The sequence below is a fragment of the Acanthisitta chloris genome, unplaced genomic scaffold (assembly GCF_000695815.1).
Source record: "Acanthisitta chloris isolate BGI_N310 unplaced genomic scaffold, ASM69581v1 scaffold5058, whole genome shotgun sequence".
Classification (NCBI taxonomy): domain Eukaryota; kingdom Metazoa; phylum Chordata; class Aves; order Passeriformes; family Acanthisittidae; genus Acanthisitta; species Acanthisitta chloris.
In genome coordinates, this window is record NW_008685269.1 from 3,611 (window position 1) to 25,760 (window position 22,150).

At 40.7% G+C, this 22,150-nt stretch overlaps 1 protein-coding gene across 1 annotated transcript in view; it reads right to left on the bottom strand.

Moving 5' to 3' along the window:
- Positions 1 to 1,587: 1,587 nt before the first annotated feature.
- USP45 (ubiquitin specific peptidase 45) overlaps positions 1,588 to 22,150 on the bottom strand; it is a 41,394-nt gene continuing 20,831 nt past the window's right edge. Inside the window, exons 8-17 of the mRNA XM_009079671.1 lie at positions 16,565 to 16,652; positions 12,248 to 12,329; positions 11,215 to 11,306; positions 9,135 to 9,191; positions 8,113 to 8,256; positions 6,263 to 6,926; positions 4,991 to 5,088; positions 4,520 to 4,606; positions 3,669 to 3,822; positions 1,588 to 2,720 (exon numbers count right to left, since the gene is read on the bottom strand). Coding sequence (XP_009077919.1) covers positions 2,587 to 2,720; positions 3,669 to 3,822; positions 4,520 to 4,606; positions 4,991 to 5,088; positions 6,263 to 6,926; positions 8,113 to 8,256; positions 9,135 to 9,191; positions 11,215 to 11,306; positions 12,248 to 12,329; positions 16,565 to 16,652 — 1,600 coding nt within the window. The 3' untranslated portion in view covers positions 1,588 to 2,586. The remainder of the gene's footprint in view (positions 2,721 to 3,668; positions 3,823 to 4,519; positions 4,607 to 4,990; positions 5,089 to 6,262; positions 6,927 to 8,112; positions 8,257 to 9,134; positions 9,192 to 11,214; positions 11,307 to 12,247; positions 12,330 to 16,564; positions 16,653 to 22,150) is intronic.

Sequence of the window (22,150 nt, forward strand, 5' to 3'; positions counted from 1 at the left end):
ACAGGCTAAGAACCTTGTTCTGTTTCTCTCCTAGTTTTGTGGTCTAGGGATGTACTTGTAGGCTAAAAAAGTAGGAGATTAATACAGGAACTTAAGTTCAGCAGTTTTGCATAAGGCAACAAGAAAATGAGGACCATCAGTCAGGCCTGATGTAAGGTGGATGGAATCCTAGCAAGGTTGTGTCACAGAAGTGCAACTTAGTTGCTATTTGCTGTGACTATTACCCAGATCGAATGGTGAGTTTTGTTCAGTTCTACACAAAGAGGAGGAAGGTGAGTAGAGCTGGAGGAAGGGTATGGGAACAGGAGGAGTTAGAAGAGAATTAAGAATACTTTTAACCAACTCTTGTCTAAACATTATCTTTCTTTTTGTCTTTCTTCTTAGTGTAGACTCAGGTTAAGGTCTGACTAGCTGGAATACAGGTGGCTAAAGCTGACAGCTTGGTTTGTCTGAGTGTTACTATTTTGGGGTAGACTGAAACAATTTTAATTTCACAGAATCACGGAATAACCAGAGTTGGAAGGGATCCTTGAGGATCATCTAGCCCAACTCCTGGCCCTGCACAGGACATCCCCAACAATCACACCCTGTGCCTGAGAGCACTGGCCAAACACCTCTTGAACCCTGTCAGGCTTGGGGCTGTGCCCACTGCCCTGGGGAGCTGTTCAGTGCCCAGTGGGGAAATGTCCCTGCCCAGGGCAGTCAGTGCTGGGACTAGATGATCTGTAAGGTCCATTCCAACCCCTAAAATTCTATGATTCTATGATAACACAGGGAAGAGATAGTAATAGGGACAGCACGTTCTTTATACAAAAAAACCTGTTCCACAAATGAAAAAAGTAAGTAGAAATAAACACAGGGTTTTTTTTCTAGCAAAAAGCAAGCTGGACAGGCTGGAACTGTTACAGAAGTAATTAGTACTTAAGTAGCTGCTTATTAAATCAATTAATCATAAAATCATAGAATTTCAGGGGTTGGAATGGACCTTTTATAGATCATCTAGTCCCAAATCCCTGCCCTGGGCAGGGACATCTCCCACCAGAGCAGGTTGCTCAAGGCTCATCCAACCTGGCTGTGAACACTGCCAGGCTTAGGCCAGCCGCAGCCTCCCTGGGCAACCTGGGACAGTGTCTCACCACCCTCACAGGGAAAAACTTCTTCCTAATGTCTAACCTAAATTTCCCTCTTTCAATTTGTACCCATTGCCCCTTTTCCTCTCACTGCAGCTCCTAAGAAAGAGTCCCTCTTCCTGCTCTCCTGTAGCCCCTTCAGCTCCTGGAAGGTGCTCTGAGGTCTCCACACAACCTTCTCTTCTCCAGGCTGAACAGCCCCAACTCCCTCAGCCTGTCCTCATAGGTTCTGCATAGGTTCTTCATAGTTAGTGCATAACTTCAAAGCAGTCATCTGACCTTGACCTGAAAATGTATCTCTTACTTTCTGGGATGGAAATGAGCAATTAGGAAAAGTAGCAACTCAAACCAGTCCACAGAAACCAGGACACTGCTGTCCCCCACTGCTGACAAAACGAAGTCCAGACATGTATCAGAGGGTAAAAGTCATCATTTACTGTCCAACTCACACACACAGTGCAAAAATAATTTATAGTTTATTCCTCCTGTGAGAAAAGTATTCAGGAACAGATAAACAAATTCCTGTTTAGAGCCAAAAGTAACAGAATTTACCCAGTTATGCTTAAACTCCATACATCCTCATACACAAGCTTATATGCTGTACATTGTCATAATTATGAAGTCGAAAATATACTAAATACAGAAGTCTTTGCAATTCTCTTTCCTAGTAGGTAAAATGACAATCTATACTGATGGATTGCTGGTGTGTGTATGTACCTCAGAGGATATACATACACACCCCAAGTATATATTTATACTGAAACAGGAGTACATTGCTCTACCAGTGCCAGTTGGAGACAGCTGAAAGGGTACAGGGTATCTGAGGATTCACTGTCACTTTGCAGAAGTCATGTCTATTCCCAGTCTATTCCCAGCTCTTACCAGGAAAGTGCACTGCAGCATTAGCCAGAGACAGCTGTTGTTACTCCATGCTGGAAGGACTCTGCTTTCCAATTACTAAACGTGGAAGCAACAGGATCTGACAGGTGCTTCTTTGCAGAAATCTCCACAGCTGACATCCAACCCAGTGATGGGAAGGGTCTGGACTAGATCACAGAAAGCTGAAACACTTTGTATTGCTACTGTACACCAGCAAATCCAGGCACTTAACACTATCAGTATGTCTGTTCCCAGCTGTTCTACAGCTATGGGTGAAAGCTTGTCTTTATTAGAATCAAACCCAAACTTTCCCTAGACCTCAGTAGGATAAGGACATCATCTTACATTCTAACAGTACTGTATTTTAATGAACCCCAGAGTTTTAAATGCTTGGCAAAGTGCATACTTTAAGAGAACCATTCAGATATTTATAATAGCTCGACTGGACTTCAGAGTCAACATATGATAAATTCTCTACAAGATAAAGGCACAATATTTACAGGTACTCTTACCACTGCAGCTTTAAATAATAGAAACTAAATAGTCACTACCATCTTTGAAAGTGAACTTTTAAGAATTATAGTAATAATCTCTCATAAAAAAGTAGATATGCTTGTGCATTTAGTACTCTTGATTCTGGAACCATCTGAACGTGGGTGTCACTAACATACACCCACTGTCCTCCTGCTGCTCCCATGGCTTCTTTTAAACCTGAAATGCAGAAGCAAAAGAAATTGTTTCTTGTCTTTCACAGCATCATCATACAAAGACAGTGAGTATTTCAAAAAAAGCAAGAGAAGCTCCTAACCCTCAAGAATAATTCAAGACTCTGATGCAGTCCACTGTTCATAGTTTGAAATCTGCATGTCAAAGAGCACTGTAAGGGAAATGCTTACAAGTACACACTGCTATAGCCTTTTTCATAGATTTTCAGAAAGCTCAAGGCATTTCAAGATCAGGTTGCTGAGTTTTAACAGTGAGTTAGACTAGAATACAATCAGTTCTGACAGAAAAAAATCTTATTTCAAAAGTTGACCAGTTCTTCATTTGAAGAACAAAAAAAAAATAATCTAATCTATTCTAATAATCGTTGCAAGAAAAGCTTAATACAATCATAGAATCATCAAGGTTGGAGGCAAGAATATGTAAAGCTGTCAAAGTTAGGTATTTACTATTTCCCTTCTTGTGGGGGCAGCAAGATCCAAACATTATCCTGCCTATCCTATGTAGTATCATTTTGCATTTGAAGCTCATTTCCCAGAAGGACAATCTTTTACATGAGTTTTGAAACTGAAGTTTCCTTCAGTCTTGTTTCCTTCAGTCTTTCCTTGTTAGGGTGTTCAGGCACTGGAATAGATTGCCCAGGGAGGTGGTGGAGTCACCATCCCTGGAAGTGTTTGAGAGGCATCTGGATCTGACACTGGAGGATCTGGTTTAGGGTTTGGGGGTTCCAGCAGTGACAGGTTAATGGTTGGACTTGATGATCTTAGAGGACTCCTCCAACCTTGATGGTTCTATGAGTCTAGGGAAGGGGTTTCCACAACTTCTCTAAAAATCACAGAATATCCTGAGCTAAACCAATCATTGGCTATAAATCCCTGTAGACAGTGATTCCTTTTGGTTTCACAGAGAAAGAAAGGAGGATCTGTTTGTACATACCCAGAACATTTTTAGTGGTAGAAATATGCTCTAGTAATTTCTTGGAGGATGTCCTGACTTTCACATATGCTGCATAATGACCACCTCTCATGGACCCACTGTGCTCCACAATTCCATAGAGGCTGTAGAGCACTCTTGCACCATCTGTAACATTCTGCAATCCCAGAAACACAGACAACAAAGGTCAGTTATTTCACAGCTCATTTTACAGATAACTAGCTATCAACAGTATTGCTTTATAAGAAGCAAATAGACACCTACAGCATTTCCAGTGGTGAAATACATCTGGTACAAATAGTCATTAGTCTTAGGAATTGAATTTAGTTACATTGGAAGCAAAAATGCTTGTTCTTAATGCTGTTAAATGCACTAAGAAATTCAGGGCCCCAAAGCTTAATTAATACTAGTTAACATCTGTGATACTCATAAATTCGTTGATTTTTAGGGGTTGGGATGGATGTTAGAGATCATCTAGTCCCAACTCCCTGTGCCCTGGGCAGGGACACCTCCCACCACAGCAGGTTGCTCAAGGCTTTCTTTATCCAACCTGGCTTTGAACACTGCCAGGGCTGGGGTATCTAATACCTCCAACCTGTGCCAGTGTCTCACCACTCTCACAGTAAAAAACTCCCTAATATCTAACCTAAATTTCTCCTGTTTCAATTTGTACCCATATTCTTGATGTGAATGAAATTGCAAACAGTTCAAACTCTGATATCAGGACACTATTTCAAAAATTCGCTATTTTCTGTAGGAAACAAAGGAATAATCATCATCATGACCATCAGTCCAGTTTAACTTGTGCTCAGGACAACAACTGTGGCAGTACAATAAAGATTTGAAGTGGGTACCTTGCAAGATGCAGCACAGAATGGTGCTAAGTCTAAAATCAGTGGGAAATCCACATGCCTGTTTACCTTCCGTAGACTCAAACCAGCCTTCAAAAGAAAAAGGAAAAAAAAAAAAGACTTTAAAATCAATATTTTTCCTAGGAAGCTTATCAAAGGTGTATCACTGTACTATTAAACTAAACCAAATCCCAGAATAAGATTGTGACTGATTTAAACACTGTTATGTTTTCAATACAGTGCCTGCTACACATAAGCATGAGGGATGTGAAAGAGGTTTCCCTGGATACATCTGAAGGGCTAAATGCACTCTGAGGGTGTTATGACAATCAGAGACACATCACCATGTTTCAAACAGTATCTCTACCATATCTCCAGGTAAAAAGCCAATATGAGTATGCACAGCAACACTTAGAGAACTGCTTGTCCTCCAGTGGGACAGGGGAATATTACAGGAGGGTTTTGGCCTCTTACCTGGTGGAATCTTTTCAGGTGGAGGATAAGAATAGCAGGAACTGAAGAAATCAGCAGCTGTTTCCGAGCATTTGTGTAGACACCTTCCATTTTCTTTTCTGCATTTATGAATATCAGAACTGCAGTCAGAATAGATCTGTGCTGTGATGGTTCTGTACTTGTTATGTAAAACGCAGGGGAAATTTTGTGGAGCAACAGAAAAAATATTTTCTCATTTTTCTGGTTATTAACAAACATAATCTGCCAAATCTGAGCATTATTTTAGCCAGGCTTGTGCAAATCAGATCAAAAGTTGGAAGGCTGTACACTATCTAGGTCAGCTTGCACACTGAGATACCTACATTGGCTGTTACTATGGCACCCAACTCTCCTGTTAGAACCTAAGACAAACGGATGATCCCTGACAAAAACTGGAAGGCACAGGCCTCTTAATCTCTGCTAATGTCCTAATCACTAAGAGGTTAATTTTCCATTCCTCAGCATTTTCTGAATGACTGTATACTTCACACTTATTTAAGGGAAAGGTCTGAGGAGGTCTCTCTGCTTCAGGATGCCTCATAACCTGCTGGTTTGGGCACACAGGATTGGGATATGTGGACTCAAATCTCCCTGTGGTATAGAGAGCACTGAACACAGGACTCTTACCAAAAGTATCTGTTAGCTACACAGTAAAAAGGAACATGCCACCAGCATATTCTTTTTGCTGAAAAAAAATGAATTAATTTACCAGCTTTAACCATGTCCAAAGGAAAATATTTCATTTAAGGTAGAAAAGAGCATTTAATTTAACAGTAGGTGACTTCTTATATATTTTGTTTAGAAGGAAAAAATAAATAATGATTAGTTTTGAATTAATTTTCCTTTTCCATCTATTCCAGTGGAATAGGTTGCCCAGGGAGGTGGTGGAGTCACCATCCCTGGAAGTGTTTAAGAGGTGTCTGGATCTGACACTGGAGGATCTGGTTTAGGGTTTAGAGGTTACAGCAGTGACACGTTAATGGTTAGTCATGATGGTTTTAGAGGTCTCCTCCAACCTTGATGGTCCTATGATCCTGTGAATTCTAAGTTAGATCTACAATTATGTTCTTAAAATTTAGCCTTGCTGCCATTGCTTGATGAAGTTCTAAGTTGTTACAAACAAGTTCTGCTTGGGGAGACATGTTCCAGTTAGCCACAATGAGGAGGCCTATGCTGGAGTGATGGGACAGTAGCCAGAGCACAGGTGTAGGAAGGCAATGCTGGAAAGTGTCCAGAGAGGTACAAACACTTTACCTGTGGAGTTGGTTTTCTTCTGATACTTCTGTTTCCTTTCAGTGCAGCTCTCACATAAAAGCTTGTTGTTCCCCATTAAGAGCTCTACAGAGGTGAACTGGTAAAGGCAGGACTGAACAGAACATTCCTTGGAGCTGGTTATGTAGCTTTGGGAAAGCGTCTGGAAAGCATTCTGAGGGTTTTGGGACAGTGAGGATTTGTCTACTGAGAACACAGAATTATTGGCTAAGCCCAACGCTGGATCTCCACGGGTCAATTTTTTATCTTCGCTGACAGGGTCACAGAAGCTGAGTTTGGATATGGCACTGGAGATCACCTCTTCGTTGCTGTCACTTGGCTTGTTGTGCGGCGCTTTGACGTTGATGTGGCTGACGTGCAGAGCAGAGGAGTTGCTGGACGGGCTGAAAGTTGTTTGCTTTGAAGCACTTTCACTTTCTGAGGCCTCACTGTCTGCATCAAAGCTGCTCTCAGAGCGACTGGCTTCCTTCTCACTGCCCTCTGTCTGGCTGCCATTGACAGCTGAGTCAGCAGGTGTGTCTTTGGAGTAGCCAGAGCTACCTTCCAGCTCAAGCTTTTTGGGTTTTTCCTGCATGATAACAGGACTTCTTTGTTCTTCCTTGGAGGAAGCTTTCCTGGCAAGCCTTCTCTCATGGTTCAACTGATTCTGTGAATTATGGCATGATTATTATTTCAGTAACATAGGGCAGAAACAGAAAACAGATCTGCAATCTAACATACCTTTTAAAACATGACAAATTCAAAGCAAATTACACGTAGTGTTTTTTATTCTCCATCTCTCATATGTTTAAGCTAGTTGATTCCCTGAAGATCTTTTTAAACCAATTTAGGATTAGAAACCTTCATCCCAGTCAGTTAAGAGCATTATACTTACTGTGGGATCAATACTTCCCACAACTAATTGCTCTCACTTTGTGACAGCTGCAGATGGCACGTTTGAAGTGCTAGTCACTTAATCTAACTTGAGCTTCCAAAAGGTTCTCAGGTTTAAGCTAGTCCCATGTTCTCCCATCAGAGGCATTAGCTGATGAGCAGCTCCAGAAGAAAGTTCAACTCATCTTGTGGGCCCTTGTCATAGAACTAACTAAAGCATCCCTAGTTTGCTAATTTGTATATTGTCTGAAATTGTTTGGGGTTTTTATTTTTATCAAGATTGCAAAAAGAAAGGAAAAGGTTGCTGCCATGGAAAACTACTCCTAAAGATTTTAGATTTTTAGATTTGTAAATGTTCATTACTCTTTTCTTTCCTTCCTTTGTTTGGCTACTTTCCAAAAGAAATGAGCAGCTTTCTTTTCCCTTAGGTTTTCCCCCTTGTTTGAATTCCAGGGATGCCAGTGGCAATCCTTCCATTCACCTCAATACTTTGAGGTTTAGGCCTTTTCTCCCATAACAGTTTCTGCACTACTTCTTTCCATTCTTGTCTTCCTTCCTCCTTCATGTCCTTTCTCTGCATCCATCAGTTCTCCTCTCCTATCACTCTTTCATATGGTTATTCTGTTATCCATTTTTTTCACATGTGTTTAGTGTGTTAGGGCCTGATTCACAGACACTTGCAATAGCTCCAAACCTACTGAATTGAAACTAGCTTGCAGATTTATTTTTTTCCTTACAAATGAAACCCTGGAATAGAAAACTAAAATGCTACCAGTGCCTGTCATTTCTCAGGCTTCTGCTAATGGCCTAAGTATTTTAAGACAAGTCTATGTCATCTATATGTATACAAAAAAAAACCCCACTTATAGGTGTCAAAATTCCCTAGAAATTCCAAGTCACCCTAGAAGCTTCAGAACAAACTCAAGATGACTGTCTAGTGTGAGTATTTCAGTTCTTACCTTATCTTTTGTTAAAGCATGTTTCTTGACAATTTTGGGTTGATTATTCAGTGTACTGATAGAAGAACAGTTATATTGACCAAGATCTGCCTCCTGTACACTTTTGCCTTTACCTGTTCTTCCCAAAGGCACAGGTTTGGCAACCTAAGAAATTAGACAGACAATTAGGAAAGGCAATATGTCAATTTGTATTCCTTTGCAACCTACAGAAAATATGAATGTAGGTGGGTTTTTTCCTTTACTTTAGAAAACAGTGACCTACCTAAATCTAATTAACTAGACCCTGAATTGTGATATAAGACTACTTTCTAATTTTATTTATCATAAACTCACTGTCAACATCTTTGCAAGATCAACTGAAAGCCACAAGGAATAGGAGTGACACAAAATTCCTGTACAGAATACAATATCAAATAATCTGTTCTATTGTTGTATAAACACAAGCATAGCTGTATGAGATGTGACTTTATCCAAGGGGACACAGCTCTCCAGAAGTCAGTCTCTGGTGCAGCCTAACACCTTGTGAGGTGAGGAAGGAGCTGCCACACCACCATCACATTTCTAGCAGCTGCATATCTATTTTTACACTGTCTCATCCTCTAGGTACACTCTAGGTTTGCATCTAGAGAACTCAAGTTCTCTAGATGCAAACCAACAGACTAGAATCTAACTTTCTGAACCGTAAAAATAAGAAGTTTATAATCATTCTACTCAGGTAAGTATATACTACTAAATCAAGTCAATCTTAGACCTATAGATACCATAAATTACTATGGTCATTTGGTCCAAGTTTGGACTCATCTAAAAATAAATGCACTTATGACATTTTATGTCTACATATATATATATATATAAAGAAAATCATATAAACAACAGATATATGACAACACATGTATTTATGGACATGGTTCCATCTTTAGGCTTGAGATCAAAACTCTATGTATGCATAAATATCTTCATACAGGTATGCAAAAACAAACCACTGGAAGCAATAGTTATTTATTACATATTCTGTTTCTTACCCTCTCCTCTATTATAGGAAGTGAAAGATCAATGAAAGGTTCTTTTACTGTTGAAATCTTGAAGAAAAAGAGAAAATGGATTTAAATGCCAAGAACATTGTATGGGTTTAGCACATAGCTCCCTTTGTTTAATCAATTTATTATCAGAAACTATGCAAATAGCTAAGTAGTTACAAGATGGATCAAACTACAATGAAGAACTTCCCACTAACTTTAAGTTAGCTCTAATTTCCTTTTGAACACTGCACAAAATCTCAGCATACAGACACAAAGGGCAAGGCCACTCATCTGGGCGTGACCTGCCCATAGTGTGGTGCTCACTTTCTCTGGGCTCCTGGCAGATTTTCAAGTCACATGGGCCTTCTAGATGGAACAGTGTTGCAGAAAGCTATCTCTGAGAGTTTCCTGATCCTGGGCACTCCTGCACAGGCATTTGACCTCACACACTGTTATGCAGCAAGGGCTGGTTAGTGACAGTTAGGTGACAGGTTCTAACCTGATGCTCTTGGGTAAGACTCAGTCTTAGTGGTTACAGCCAAAAGTTTGGTTAGATTTTTTTCACATCATAACATACTCTAGTAATTATTAAAATAAATCCAATTACTGGGGAAAAGGGGATTGAAAAAAACCCCAACCTTCTTTTTCTGTACTGAGGTTTTCTTTTGCCATCTGTAAGCCACACAAAATCTAAGCTGAAATTGGAAATACCTTGCCAAGCATAGCTAAAGACAATCTCTTTCAGCACTTTTCATCTGTCTTTAATCACTAGAACATCTCTCCAAAGGCTGTTCCCTAAGCTGTTATCAAATTCCTTCCAAAACTGGCTTATCTTACATCTGGAAAGACTGAAAAACAAAACCTTTAAAAAAGAAAACAGTAAAAATCATGTTTTATATTGAAGTCACTGAAGATAGTCGTGCCCTTAATGACCGTCAGCCTTGCCCTTGTCTTGTATTTGTGACCCTGTCTCCCACCTGTGACATTAGATATGGACTGCAGGGTTATTTTTACCTGTTGTGAGAGGGACTCAGGATGGTTTAGGTTCCAGTAAAGCAATAAATGAGACCATTGAAACTATGGTGAGTGATTGCCTGATGAGCACTGTTCAAACAGGGGTTCCTCTAAAGTCTCAGTTTGCATGAACAAACACGAATCAAAAACATCTTGCCAATTCAGGCAAGGCTAAACTCTTCCTCAAAGGGCTACAGCTAGCAAATTCCCAAGTCCTGTGCAGGCAGAATACAAGAATCCAGCAAAAATAAATGAGACATGCAAAATACATACGACCTCTTTTTTTTTTTTATCTAGTCAAAGTTCTTCATTGATACTAGCAGCACATAGAAGTGTAATCTGCACATCACACACAGGGAGGTTTACCTGGCACTGCAGGACTGTGCTTAATTTTGCAGATTGATTAACTTACTTAATCTCTATAATATGAAATAGAATGTTTTAAACCAAACACAAATGTAAACATTCAGTTAGAAAAGTCATGCAAAAAAAGATTTAATTTTTTTTCTCTTTCAAACTTAAAGAAAATCATAAGGATCATGGAAAGCATTTACGATGAAATGTCAGTAAGATTAATTATGAAAGGAATATGCTGATCATTGGGGTTATTATGTTAATTATAAAACACACTTCAAGGAAAAAGAAGTCATTTTAGCATTTCCCCACTCAGACTACTTCAAAGCCATTCCCAGTTTTCAGGTACATCCCAGAAGAGCAGGCAGGAGGATTTATGTTTTAAGACAGGCAAGTGCTTTAAAAATATCAAATATAATTGGAGTGTAACACACATGATTATTGAATTTGGAACCTCCAGCCTTAATTCAGATGTAAAATCAAGCCCAGTACTTGAATCCTTTTCGAATTCAAAGGACTCTTCTTCTTAGGTTTGGGAGGATAATGCTTTAAAGAAGGAATAAATCATTTCAAATGAGAAACTTTCAATCAAGTCTTGTTTTTACAAACAAACAAACAAGTATAAAATTGGCCACACAATTTTATACTTTCAAGACAACGTAATCAAACCAGTATGTGATCTATTCCACATCAAACCAAGTTCCAGAATACCTACATTTTCACATTCCTCACACATGACAGTGCTAGTCAATTCACCAACAAAGATCCTATCTATGAAGTTCATCTTCACACCCTCTCTTCCATATGCTGAAAAAACATTGCCTTTTTTAAATGTGAAAAAAAAGAACAGATCCAATGCCATACTATAAGTACAACAAAATTCTTTCCGAGACATATTACAAAAGCACAATTTTCAAACACATTCAAAATGCTTTGAACATGACACAGTAACTAATACAGTACATGCTGTGTTATCTCAACATTTTAAGAGATTTTAGTGAGAAGGTTCCCTTTTATCCTGCCCTTCCCCACCTTCTGTAACAGAACAATTGTACTGTATCTCTCAAGAAACCTCAGTTCTCTTCTGAATACATGACATTGCATTGCCTTGATACAGGCACTGGGGTAGCACAAAGGTTGTCATTTTTGCAACCACCAAACTCTAAACAATGAAACAAAAGTCTGTTCTAATATATCTCTATGCCTTAATTTCACAAGATTTGGAAAGGATGACTTTTGAAACGTTTTAATCAGTATGATTTGAATTAAAACACAATCCCCCCAAATTAGAACTATTAAAAAAAAACACACAGAAAACTTAAAACCCCTTGTTTTGAAGAAAACATGCCATTTTTAGAGACAGCTTGACTTTGGAATCACATTTAGAGTGCCCAAAGTGTCAGACAACTGAGAGAAACCAATATTAGCTATGGGAAGTGGCTTCTCTGAGGGATACAGTAATCATGATCATAAAACAAGGCTATTTTAGAAAACAAAATTATATTCTATCTATCATTCTAAGAGGCTTATTAACACCGTGGGAGCCTTTATCCTGGCTATAAAGATGCAAGTCAGCACATACTAAGCTCTCTATGCTTTAGGTCCACACTAGGCGGCACTAGAATAACACAGAATAAAAGTCTGGGAACTACAGCACTTCGGGCCTGAGGTTTGCAATAGGGAGTTCTGAAGAAAATGGTATTTAAAACTTGCATGTTTTTAAAAGTTTTCAATAAAGAGTTGCATACCTTTGACTTTTCTTCTAGTTTCTTCATCTGCTGTCTTAGTAGTTGGGTTATTAAATGCTTTTAAGATACCAGTTTGTATACGCTGTAAGTTAAGAAGAAATGAACATCATTTTATATGTTGAACATATTTTAAGGGTAAACAATCTGAAAACTAGTAATATTTTATTAGATTTTTATCTTGTCTTGTTTCTTTAAAGTAAATATAATTTAAGATCGTAAAATACGGATTTAGGCTGGAGATTAGGAAAAGGTTCCTCCCCCAGAGGTGTTTGGGCACTGAACAGCTCCCAGGGCAGTGTCACAGCCCCAAGGCTGACAGAGCTCAAGAGGCATTTGGACAATGCTCTCAGCACATGGTGTGATTGTTGGGGATGTCCTGTGCAGGGCCAGGAGCTGGGCTAGATGATCCTCAAGGGTCCTTTCCAGCTCTGGTTATTCTGTGATACTGTTGTTATTCACTAACAACATCAGAATTACATAAGCTTAGCTTTAGTAGGTAACCATCCAAAAATTTCCTTCTCTTACAAAGGGAACCATCGTAGGATACTTGGCAACTTATCAATAAACTATGAGATTTTCAGTGAACAAATACTATCCATTTCTTCTACTGCTGGAGGGAAAAAATATACTGCAGAATGGACTATTACTGATTGACTAGGATACATTATACTTAGAATCATAGAATCACAGGATCATCAGGGTTGGAGGAGACCTCTGAGATCATCCAGTCCAACCATTAACCTGCCCCTGCTGGAACCCCTAAACCATATCCTCCAGTGCCAGATCCAGACCTCTCTTAAACACCTCCAGGGATGTTGACTCCACCACCTCTCTGGGCAGCATATTCCAGTGTCTGACCACACTGTCAGGGAAAACATTTTTCCTAACATCTCATCTGACATCTAACATCTAATCTGAATCTAATCTGAAGATATTACATGCAGCTTTCGCCCTTTCTAGCACTCCCTGGTATTTGAGCCCAGCCTCACTTATTCAATTCTTTTAGACAAGATTGTCTAAATGGCTTTATTATATACTGCAGTTGATTGACAAGGCTAGTCTGAAGGTGTTTATCTGATGATAGATAAGGGAGGTCTCGATCTCCCTGTAACTTAAGCGAGGTACATAAGCCTCAAGAAGGATCAGAAAGAAGCAAATTCATGAATGATGAGCTGTGGCTGCCCCTCCAGACAGGGGGTGCTTCCCCCCACTCTTCCTCAGCTGTCCTGGGGTGAGGAGATGCTGTATTGCTGTGAGGTGTCCCCTGGCAGCAGAACTGCATGGGCTGGTACAAAAGCCCAACCTCAACAGGCTGCAGAGAGGGAAGCAGGAGGATGAATCACATCCCCTAATGGGGAACACTGCAGCATGCCTGACCCATGCTTCTCCTTTTCCTGGCAAATGTACTGGCTCTCTGACCCACAAACTCCAGTAACATGTACACATCTCCCACAACGGTGTGCAAATGACATTCGTAATTAAATGTGTCACTGAAGTCACACTGAAAGTGCCATTGTAAGAGACAAACGGTGATACCAAACCTTCCACTAGCAGTGCAAACCCTGTGTTCTAACAGGAAAGGAATAACAAATGACTCTTGTTTCCAGGCAGCAAAGTACTTTCAAGCCACATATTACAAAAGTGTGAGGGTGACAGACAGCGTCGGAGGTTTGGTTTCCAGTTCAGGCACCCATCAGACCAAGTCATCCTCCGACCTTATGAGTATGTGACCTGGCTTGTGAATTAACTCCCGCTGCCCCGAGCTCAGCTTTGTTCATCTTAAAGCCAACAATATACTAAAAGGATTAATCAATAGGTAATTCATGAAGTTGAGCACCATAAATGGGTTTAGGGCCATAAGCAACCCTTTTGTTGGGATTAGCTCGTTGAACCATTTATTTAGGTCAAAGAAAGACATAGTCTTTGAATGGGCAGGGTGCTGTGGACAATGGCAGCAGACATTAATCAATTAGCAGCAGGGTTCAGCCACTTCAGGCCCTGGTGTGAAACCATCTCCAGCCCACATTGCTGGAAACAGCAGACACTATGTCATCTTTATTGTCCTATAGACAAGCTTTTAGCTTCAAAATCCACTTGTGTACTTACACACCTTCTAGCTTTTCCTCACAGGGTTAGGGAAAAAGTTCAGCACTAGTATCAGATACAAGATAGAAAGCCACAAAGAAGAGGCAAAAGTGAAATGTGATTTTTTTTTTGTTAGTTCCTACCACTAGTGTGATGTTGTGTACCATAGGTATTTCTCATTGGAACTCTTAGGGTTTAAAAACCATCAATCCTCGTAGGGAAGCAGGGAAGAAGCAGTTTTAAAGTGGCATGAAAAAGGAAGGTTAGTGTCTGTACCACCTGCTACAGGGTTCTGGTGGTAGACACTGCTGCAGACTGTGTCCAGCCAGAGCCTGCATGGTGGGGAGGCCACAGGGGCAGCTGCCAAGCTCCTGCTTGTGTCCAGCCAGCACAGTGACCAGAGCTCACCATGGGCTGTTTGCTGCTTGTCTATCTACAGACCTGAAACAGGGGATGATTAAAAAACCAGAGAGACAAGCAGAGAAAGGGGAGGCGGGGGGGGGGGGGGGGATACTACTGTTAGTGTCAGAGCACCCTGAGGGGATAAAGAACCCCGAGGTGTTTGCAGTAATGCACCATTAAGGCAGCAGTGGGGTGTAATTGCAGGGCAGGGTGGGACCCACCTCTCCCTGCCTGGTGATGGGGCAGCAGAAAACACAGAATCAGTTAGGCTGGAAGGGACCACAATGGTCATCTAGTCCAATCTCCCTAACCCAACAAGGCCATCCTAGAGCACATGGCTCAGGATTGTGTCCAGTCAGAAATACAGCCCAAGAGGTCACTGTAAATTCTCACTCTCTTCTATCACTCTTTTGAGGTAGCTACCATAGCTGTCACTGCTCTCTAATAATAAGTGATTCCAAAGGCAGATCCAAACGCAGGTTATCAGAATGATGGCGTGTTCGCTGGTGAAGCGAGAGACTGACTTGAGGGGAAAGCACAAGCATCTATCGGAGAAGAATCATAGAATCATGGAATCAACCAGGTTGGAAAAGGATCATCAAGTCCAACCCTACTGTGGTTACTAGACCATGGCACTAAGTGCCACATCCAGTCTCACCTTGAAAACCTCCAGGGATGGTGAATCCACCACCTCCCTGAGCAGCACATTCCTATGCCTGAGCACTCTCTCTGGAAAAAATCTCTTCCTAATATCCAACCTAAACCTCCCCTGGCAGAGCTTGAGTCTGTGCCCTCTTGTCCTGCTGCTGGTTGCCTGGGAGAAGAGACCAACCCCCACCTGACTCCAACCTCCTGTCAGGAACAGGGACAGGGACACCTCCCACCAGATCAGGTTGCTCAAAGCTTCACCCAACCTGGCTCTGAACACTGCCAGAGTTGGGGCATCCACTGCCTCTCTGGGAAATTTGTGCCAGTGTCTCACCACTCTCACAGGAAAATCATCACATTCATTGCATTACTGAGTGAGAGGGAAAAGGAAATACTCTGGTCAGTATGAAGTTTGAGGCCTTCCTTTAGAGGAGACTTAGAAAGGCTAATCACCAAGGTATCATCTGAAAAGGAGCGTCCAAGACTGTCAGGCAGATTAAATCTGATATGGTCAAACTAACTCAAGCAAGCAAACACACACTTTGTTGCATTCAGCAGTGCAGGAGGCAGAAATAATGAAGGGAAAGAAACAAAAAACACTCAGAGACATTTTCAATATAACAAACTGCTTCCATAGCAAGCATACTTGAGTGTCAAAATTAAGTAATAAGAAGCAGCACTTTATTGATAAAACAGAGTTCTTTACACTTTCAAGAGATACAAGGAAATTTGTAAGGATTTTTCCCCCTATTTTATTTTTCAGTTTTCAAGGAAAATTGTGGGCTGGCCAAGAGCCAGGAGCTGCTCATTTTTGTCCCAAAACTTTCAAATTCACTTTGTCAGCTAAATCAGATGTCCTACTTTGACTTTCTTGACTCCCCAAAAGTTTCTTTTTTTTTATCCTTACATTTTAAAGGCAAACAGTTTGGATTCCTAGAGTTACCACATTCTACTTACCATACTCTTTCTACTGCTCACTGAAACTTTCATTCCAATCAACAATTTTAACAAATCAACATGAACATAATTAAATCATCTGACCAAAAAAAAGCAATTTTTTTTCTCAAACAGCCCCTCTTACTTCATCAAGTACACCTTTAAAACATTGGGAACATGAAGAACATTGAAGCAATGACTAGAAGTTCACCATAAGTTCTTTAAAAAGACACACAAAGACATTACCTTTGTCTCCTCAATCCTCATTGCATCCAACAGATAGTGCAGAAGCTCCTGGCTGTCCTGTTGCTGGAACCCCTTAAATCGAGGAGCCCTGTGGAGAAAGCAGTAAGGAAGCTAAAATTACTTCGGGAGGTTCTTAAGAAGACAGTGTCTACATCAGACTCTTGTTGGATGCCAGGGGTACAAATAGGTACCTCATGGGGCTTTAGGAAGCTCCTGGTGTGGTAGCAATTACACCAACCATGCTGCACTTTAACCTGGGTCACGTTTTGACCCTGTTGAGTATGGCTTGACTAAAATAAAGCTTTGCCACTAGAGTCTCATCCACACTAGCAGAGCTCTCCTGACAGACTACACCAGTACTTCCCTACCACCAAACATTCCTAATGTCATGGAGGAGAGAAACAGAAGATTTTCATAGAGTCATAGAATCATCAAGTTTGGAGGAGAACTCTAACACCACCCAGTCCAACCATTAACCTGCCAATGCTGGAACCCCTAAACCCTAAACCATATTCCCCAGTGTCAGATGCAGACACCTCTTAAACACTTCCAGTGATGGTCTCTCTTGCCATGGCTGCAGTGAGACAACTAGAGGGAATGGCCATAAGCTGAGACAGGGGAGATACAGAGCAGATGTTAGGAAACTTTTTTTTCCCTATTAGGGTGGTCAAAAACTGGCACAGATTGCCCAGGGAGATGTGTCTGGATTGGTCTCCCACAAGGTGGTGGAGTCAGAGTGGCAGGTTAATGGTTGGACTCGATGATTTTAGAGGTCTCCTCCAGCTTTGATGATTCTGTGATTCTAATTTGGGTCTCCAGCTTCTTGCAACCCCAAACAAGACTGAGTAAATATTCACTATTTCTTTATTCCTCTTATTTATTCCTATTATTTATTCCTCTTAACTGTGACTGATGGGCCAAACTTCTCCTGTCTTTCCAGGCAGGTTATCTTTTAGACCTTTAAGTACAGTTCTGAACCTAATAATCTAAAATTGGATTGCACAGAACCACAGCAAGCTGGAAGGGACCACAGAAGCCCATCTGACCCAACCTCCTCACTCCAGCAGTGTCCCCTAGAGCACACTACTCAGGACTGTACTGGGTGGGTTTATGCATTTCCAGTAATGCCACCAAACATCAGATGTGGCTCTCGCTGCAGACTGACCCCTTCAAAACCTCACAGAGGGGACAACTGGCTGAGTAGAGCTCAAACAGGAATTTCAGCAAATGGGCAGAGCACCAAGAAAAACCAACCACTTACTCAGCTACTCACTTTTATAAAACACATGTTGAGCCACTTTGCATTTCCAGCCACAGACTGTAGCTCTGGCTAACCTGTACATCAAGCTGCAAACACATATCAGCATTTTCCCCTGGCACAATGCTCTCACTTGCCCAGCCATGCTCTTCAGTGGCTCTAGGGTTCCTGAAGGAGATTCTTTCCCACTCATACACTAAAGCTGCTCAGGTTTGCCCTGGAAATTTGTGCTTGTCGATAGGAGAAATTAAAGGCTATCAGAAAACACATCAGATGTGCAACATGTCTAGAGCAGTAAAACATGAAGCTGGGCAAGATGTCAAGATGCCAAGTCAGGGCACAGCACACAGGGGCCACAAACAGTAGAGTGATCCAAGGGTCTCAGTTTTGAGCTGTGCCTTGGAGGCACTTTGAGGTGTAACCGGAGAGGGATCAAAGGTGACAAGGCAAACACCTAAGGTCAGTACCTAAAATTAAGTGGAATAAATCTGGACCTGATATGCAAAACAACATGTTCACATTTGCAAACAGGAAACTTGCACATTTGAACTTGAGCTCTGCTTTTTGACACAAAGTTGAGAATATCCCTAATTAAAAATGATTTAATGATGTTGCTCTACCATGAGACTTACTGTAAAATCTGCAATCAGCAGAGTGGGTGATTTTTTTCAAGAATCCTTTTTAAAGTAATTGGTTTTTTTGCATGAACAGGTCAACCTAAAAAATTAATTTCACATTTTAAAAAAGCCAATTAATATTTACATACTTAAAATACTCTTCTTAAAAAAATTAATGTTTTGCTTAATCTTATTAAAATGCAATATTTTCTTCTATTGAAATGAAATGCTTTATTTCTAATTCATTTGATCATAATAACCAAATACAAACCCCTTTATTTTGGCTCCAATAAACAACTTTTTAAAACAAATAACACATATCTGCCTGCACATGTTTCCATGCATGGACAGTTTCACTTTTCAATCAACTAAAACACTTTCCTCTCATTGAATGTCCAGGAATCTGAAAGAACCTTTTCCTTTTTTAACCCAGATGCCAAAATCAGCTCAGTTCTGAGAGATCTGGTTAGTTAGGCAGAGTATTATCTTTAATTTATGAGACATTTCTTGTTTTCCTGAGGCAGTGAGAATCAGTGAGTGTATTCAGCCTATCAGTATAGGCACATTAATAGCTCCAAAAAAACTTTGCACATACACAACCTGATCCTGATATTAATAGGGATTTTTATTCGGTTTTGGCCACAGAAGCAGAACCTCTGCCAGAGACACTAATTAATAAGGAAGAAAAATTAATAATGACTTGACAAAGAAGCAAGGAAAAACTCCATCACAGTTCCAGGAGGTTTTTTTACTGTAGATATGTCCCACAGAGCTAATCTTCCATGCAAATCAGGACAAAGCCCCACACATATTTTTTGTTACTGCTTATGGTTTGCACTGATACAATAAACATTTCAGGTGAAAATTAATTTACTGATTTACGTTTCAAGGGAAAATAGTTTACCTGTATGTTCCACACAGTTTTATTAGCTTAAATGAGCTGGCACTTCACTAGCACATAGTGCATCTACAGGTACAAGATTATCTAGGCTTCTCTGAGCCTGTACTAAAGCTACATGCCTGAATTTGGATGGAGGCAAGGATGACTGGAATCAGATTTTAACGACCTGGACACAATCCTGAGCCATGTGCTCTGGGATGGCCCTGCTGGAGTAGGGAGGTTGGACCAGATGACCCATTGTGGTCCCTTCCAACCTAACTGACTCTGGGAAAAGTGAAGTGGCAGGGAGAGTGACTTGTAAAGATGCTATGTAAGGTTTGAGTCATTTACTTGGACTGATAAATCATGTCATTGTTAATACTGCTTCACATATAGTTAATGTGTCATTCATGGGCATAGCATAGAGTCATAGAATCATAGAATTCAGGGATTGGAAGGGACTTAACAGATCATCTAGTCCCAACCCCCTGCCATGGGCAGGGACACCTCCTCACTAGATCAGGTTGCTCAAGGCTTCACCCAGCCTGGCCTTGAACAAGATGCTCGAAGCACATTGTGTAATGTTGTATATCATTCTAAATATCTCATGTTCTGTAGAAAAACAGCTGAGATTAGTGCATTTGTTTGTTGGAGCCACAAAAGGAAACCAAAGAATAACGACAACAAACAGGAGGAAGGGAGGGAGGGAATTTCACACCTCACAATGCGTTTACTGGAAACTTCCTATACTTATAAATCAGAATTAGAGGGGGGGGGAAAAAAAGGAATTAATCCATGCTGATACACAGAAATCTGACAACTAAAAGATGTGTGCTCTCGTCTCCTTGAAAATATGCTTCAAGCAAGATCCTTGGCAAAAGTGGAGGACTTGGAGATGGTTGGTTGAGTTGACCGCTCACAGATGTGCTGACATATGGGAGCCAGTGCCAATGCGATACAACCTGTTGTACAGTGTCAGCAGGATAATGACAGAACAGGTTGGACTCCTGCTAATGGCCATAAGTGGTGAAGGACAACTGTGACATCTACATGCACAGTACTTATCTAGCCTCTCATTGCTCATCTGGAGACCAGTTCTGACTGCCTGACTGACAGTTAAAGAAATACTTTTCACGGTCATCTACTTCCTAGACTGTTGTAATAACAAAAACTACATCAGAACACCCTTTTTAAAAGTAAGAAAAAAGAAAAAAAAAAGCCTAGTGGGTTTAATTCCTCTCTTATATTCACTTGAGGGAAATGAAGCTCAAAAAGCAGAACTGGGATACAATTACAGCCATTCAATGATAGTGCACAGAGCTGAAACACCTTTATTGCCTCTAATAAAAACCCTTACCAAAATCATCCTTTCCAGAATGACTGTCTTTGAGCAGAAGATAGCCTAATACCTTGGAAAGCTTTAGAAACAATAGTAAGTGTTTAGAAACAGAAAACAACACACTACTCTATTTTTTCCAGTAGTGCAAAATGCAGAGGAACCCCATTAATAATGCCATGCAGAAACTACAGTTCTGCTTGGTAGGAGGTGCTTGGTAGGAAAAAAACCAACCAAACATGGGCTTGGCCCCACATGTAAGGAACAGATAACACCAGGCACAACTGTACTATCTCGAGGGAATGGACAGACAGCACTTAGCTCTCTTTGGATGTGTTGGCTGATTTATTAATGTTTTTTGTCTCACCTTCCCCCAGAAGGAGAAAATAAGGCAACATCACTTTCTTGCAATGCACCAGATCTCCGGTACCTGAGCAAAAAGCACTTGTCAGAAGTAGCTCTGAATGGACATAACAGAACCCACTTAACCATCAGAGGGAAAACACATCTCTTTTGACCAAGTAATGGAAATACCTGGCTGGGGAAATTTCTTCCTACCAGCTGGTAGCCAAGTGAAGGCTTTTATGCATGAGATCATGCATCCCTATAAAACCCAAAAAGTTTTCTCTGTGTACGAATGTCTAATTCTTCTTTCTTCCCTTAAGTCCTTCTAAGATTTTCAACAGAGCTTTGTGACAACAAGTTCCACAAGTTAGAGCTATAAAATGTTGAAAAACCTCCTGTTTTTTCTTTTCCCCTGGCTCTAAATCTGCTGCCTTTGAGTTTCACAGACAGCTCCTTGAACTGTTGAGGGCAGTTAAAGAAGCACAGCTGGTTTATCTTCTATCATTTATTGCCTTCTCTTGCTGTCACGCCTCCTTTTCATGTTTTGTCTGCCTAAGCTCCCTATATTCAAGTCTCTCTTGACAGAAAGGCTTCCTATTTCTCTTACCTCTCCCTAAATTTTGGTTAACATGAACACTGCACTGAGAATACACCTCCAATGTACCTAATGAAATTATTTGGTTTCTCTTTCATTTAAGCTACAAGCTTTGCTTACATAACTCACCAATACCACACACATTGCAAATACTTGTGTTCTCCAAAACGCTGCACAGGTTTTCCTCATGAGCAGAAGAAATGAACACAAGACTCAGGAACATGTGCAGGTGATTTCTGCCAACGCACACATTTACCTGTGTTTAGTCTATTTTTCACTCCTGAACTTCATCCATCCAGCTTTGTTAAATTGCTCCTAAAACAATGGAAACTCTGACAAAGTTTGCTGAAAAAAAGGATATGCAATCTCTCAACTGCTGCCGTACAGAGAAGAAGGTGTGGTCTCCTCTGTCAGAGCTCCTGAACATGCACAGTCAGCAAGTCACAACAGGGACCCAGGGAAACACTGACTGTTTGTTCTGCTGCTATTAATGGTACAAGTCAAACAGGAAAACTAAACAAGCTGAGAAACCTTTCTAGAAAGATCTTTTCCCTA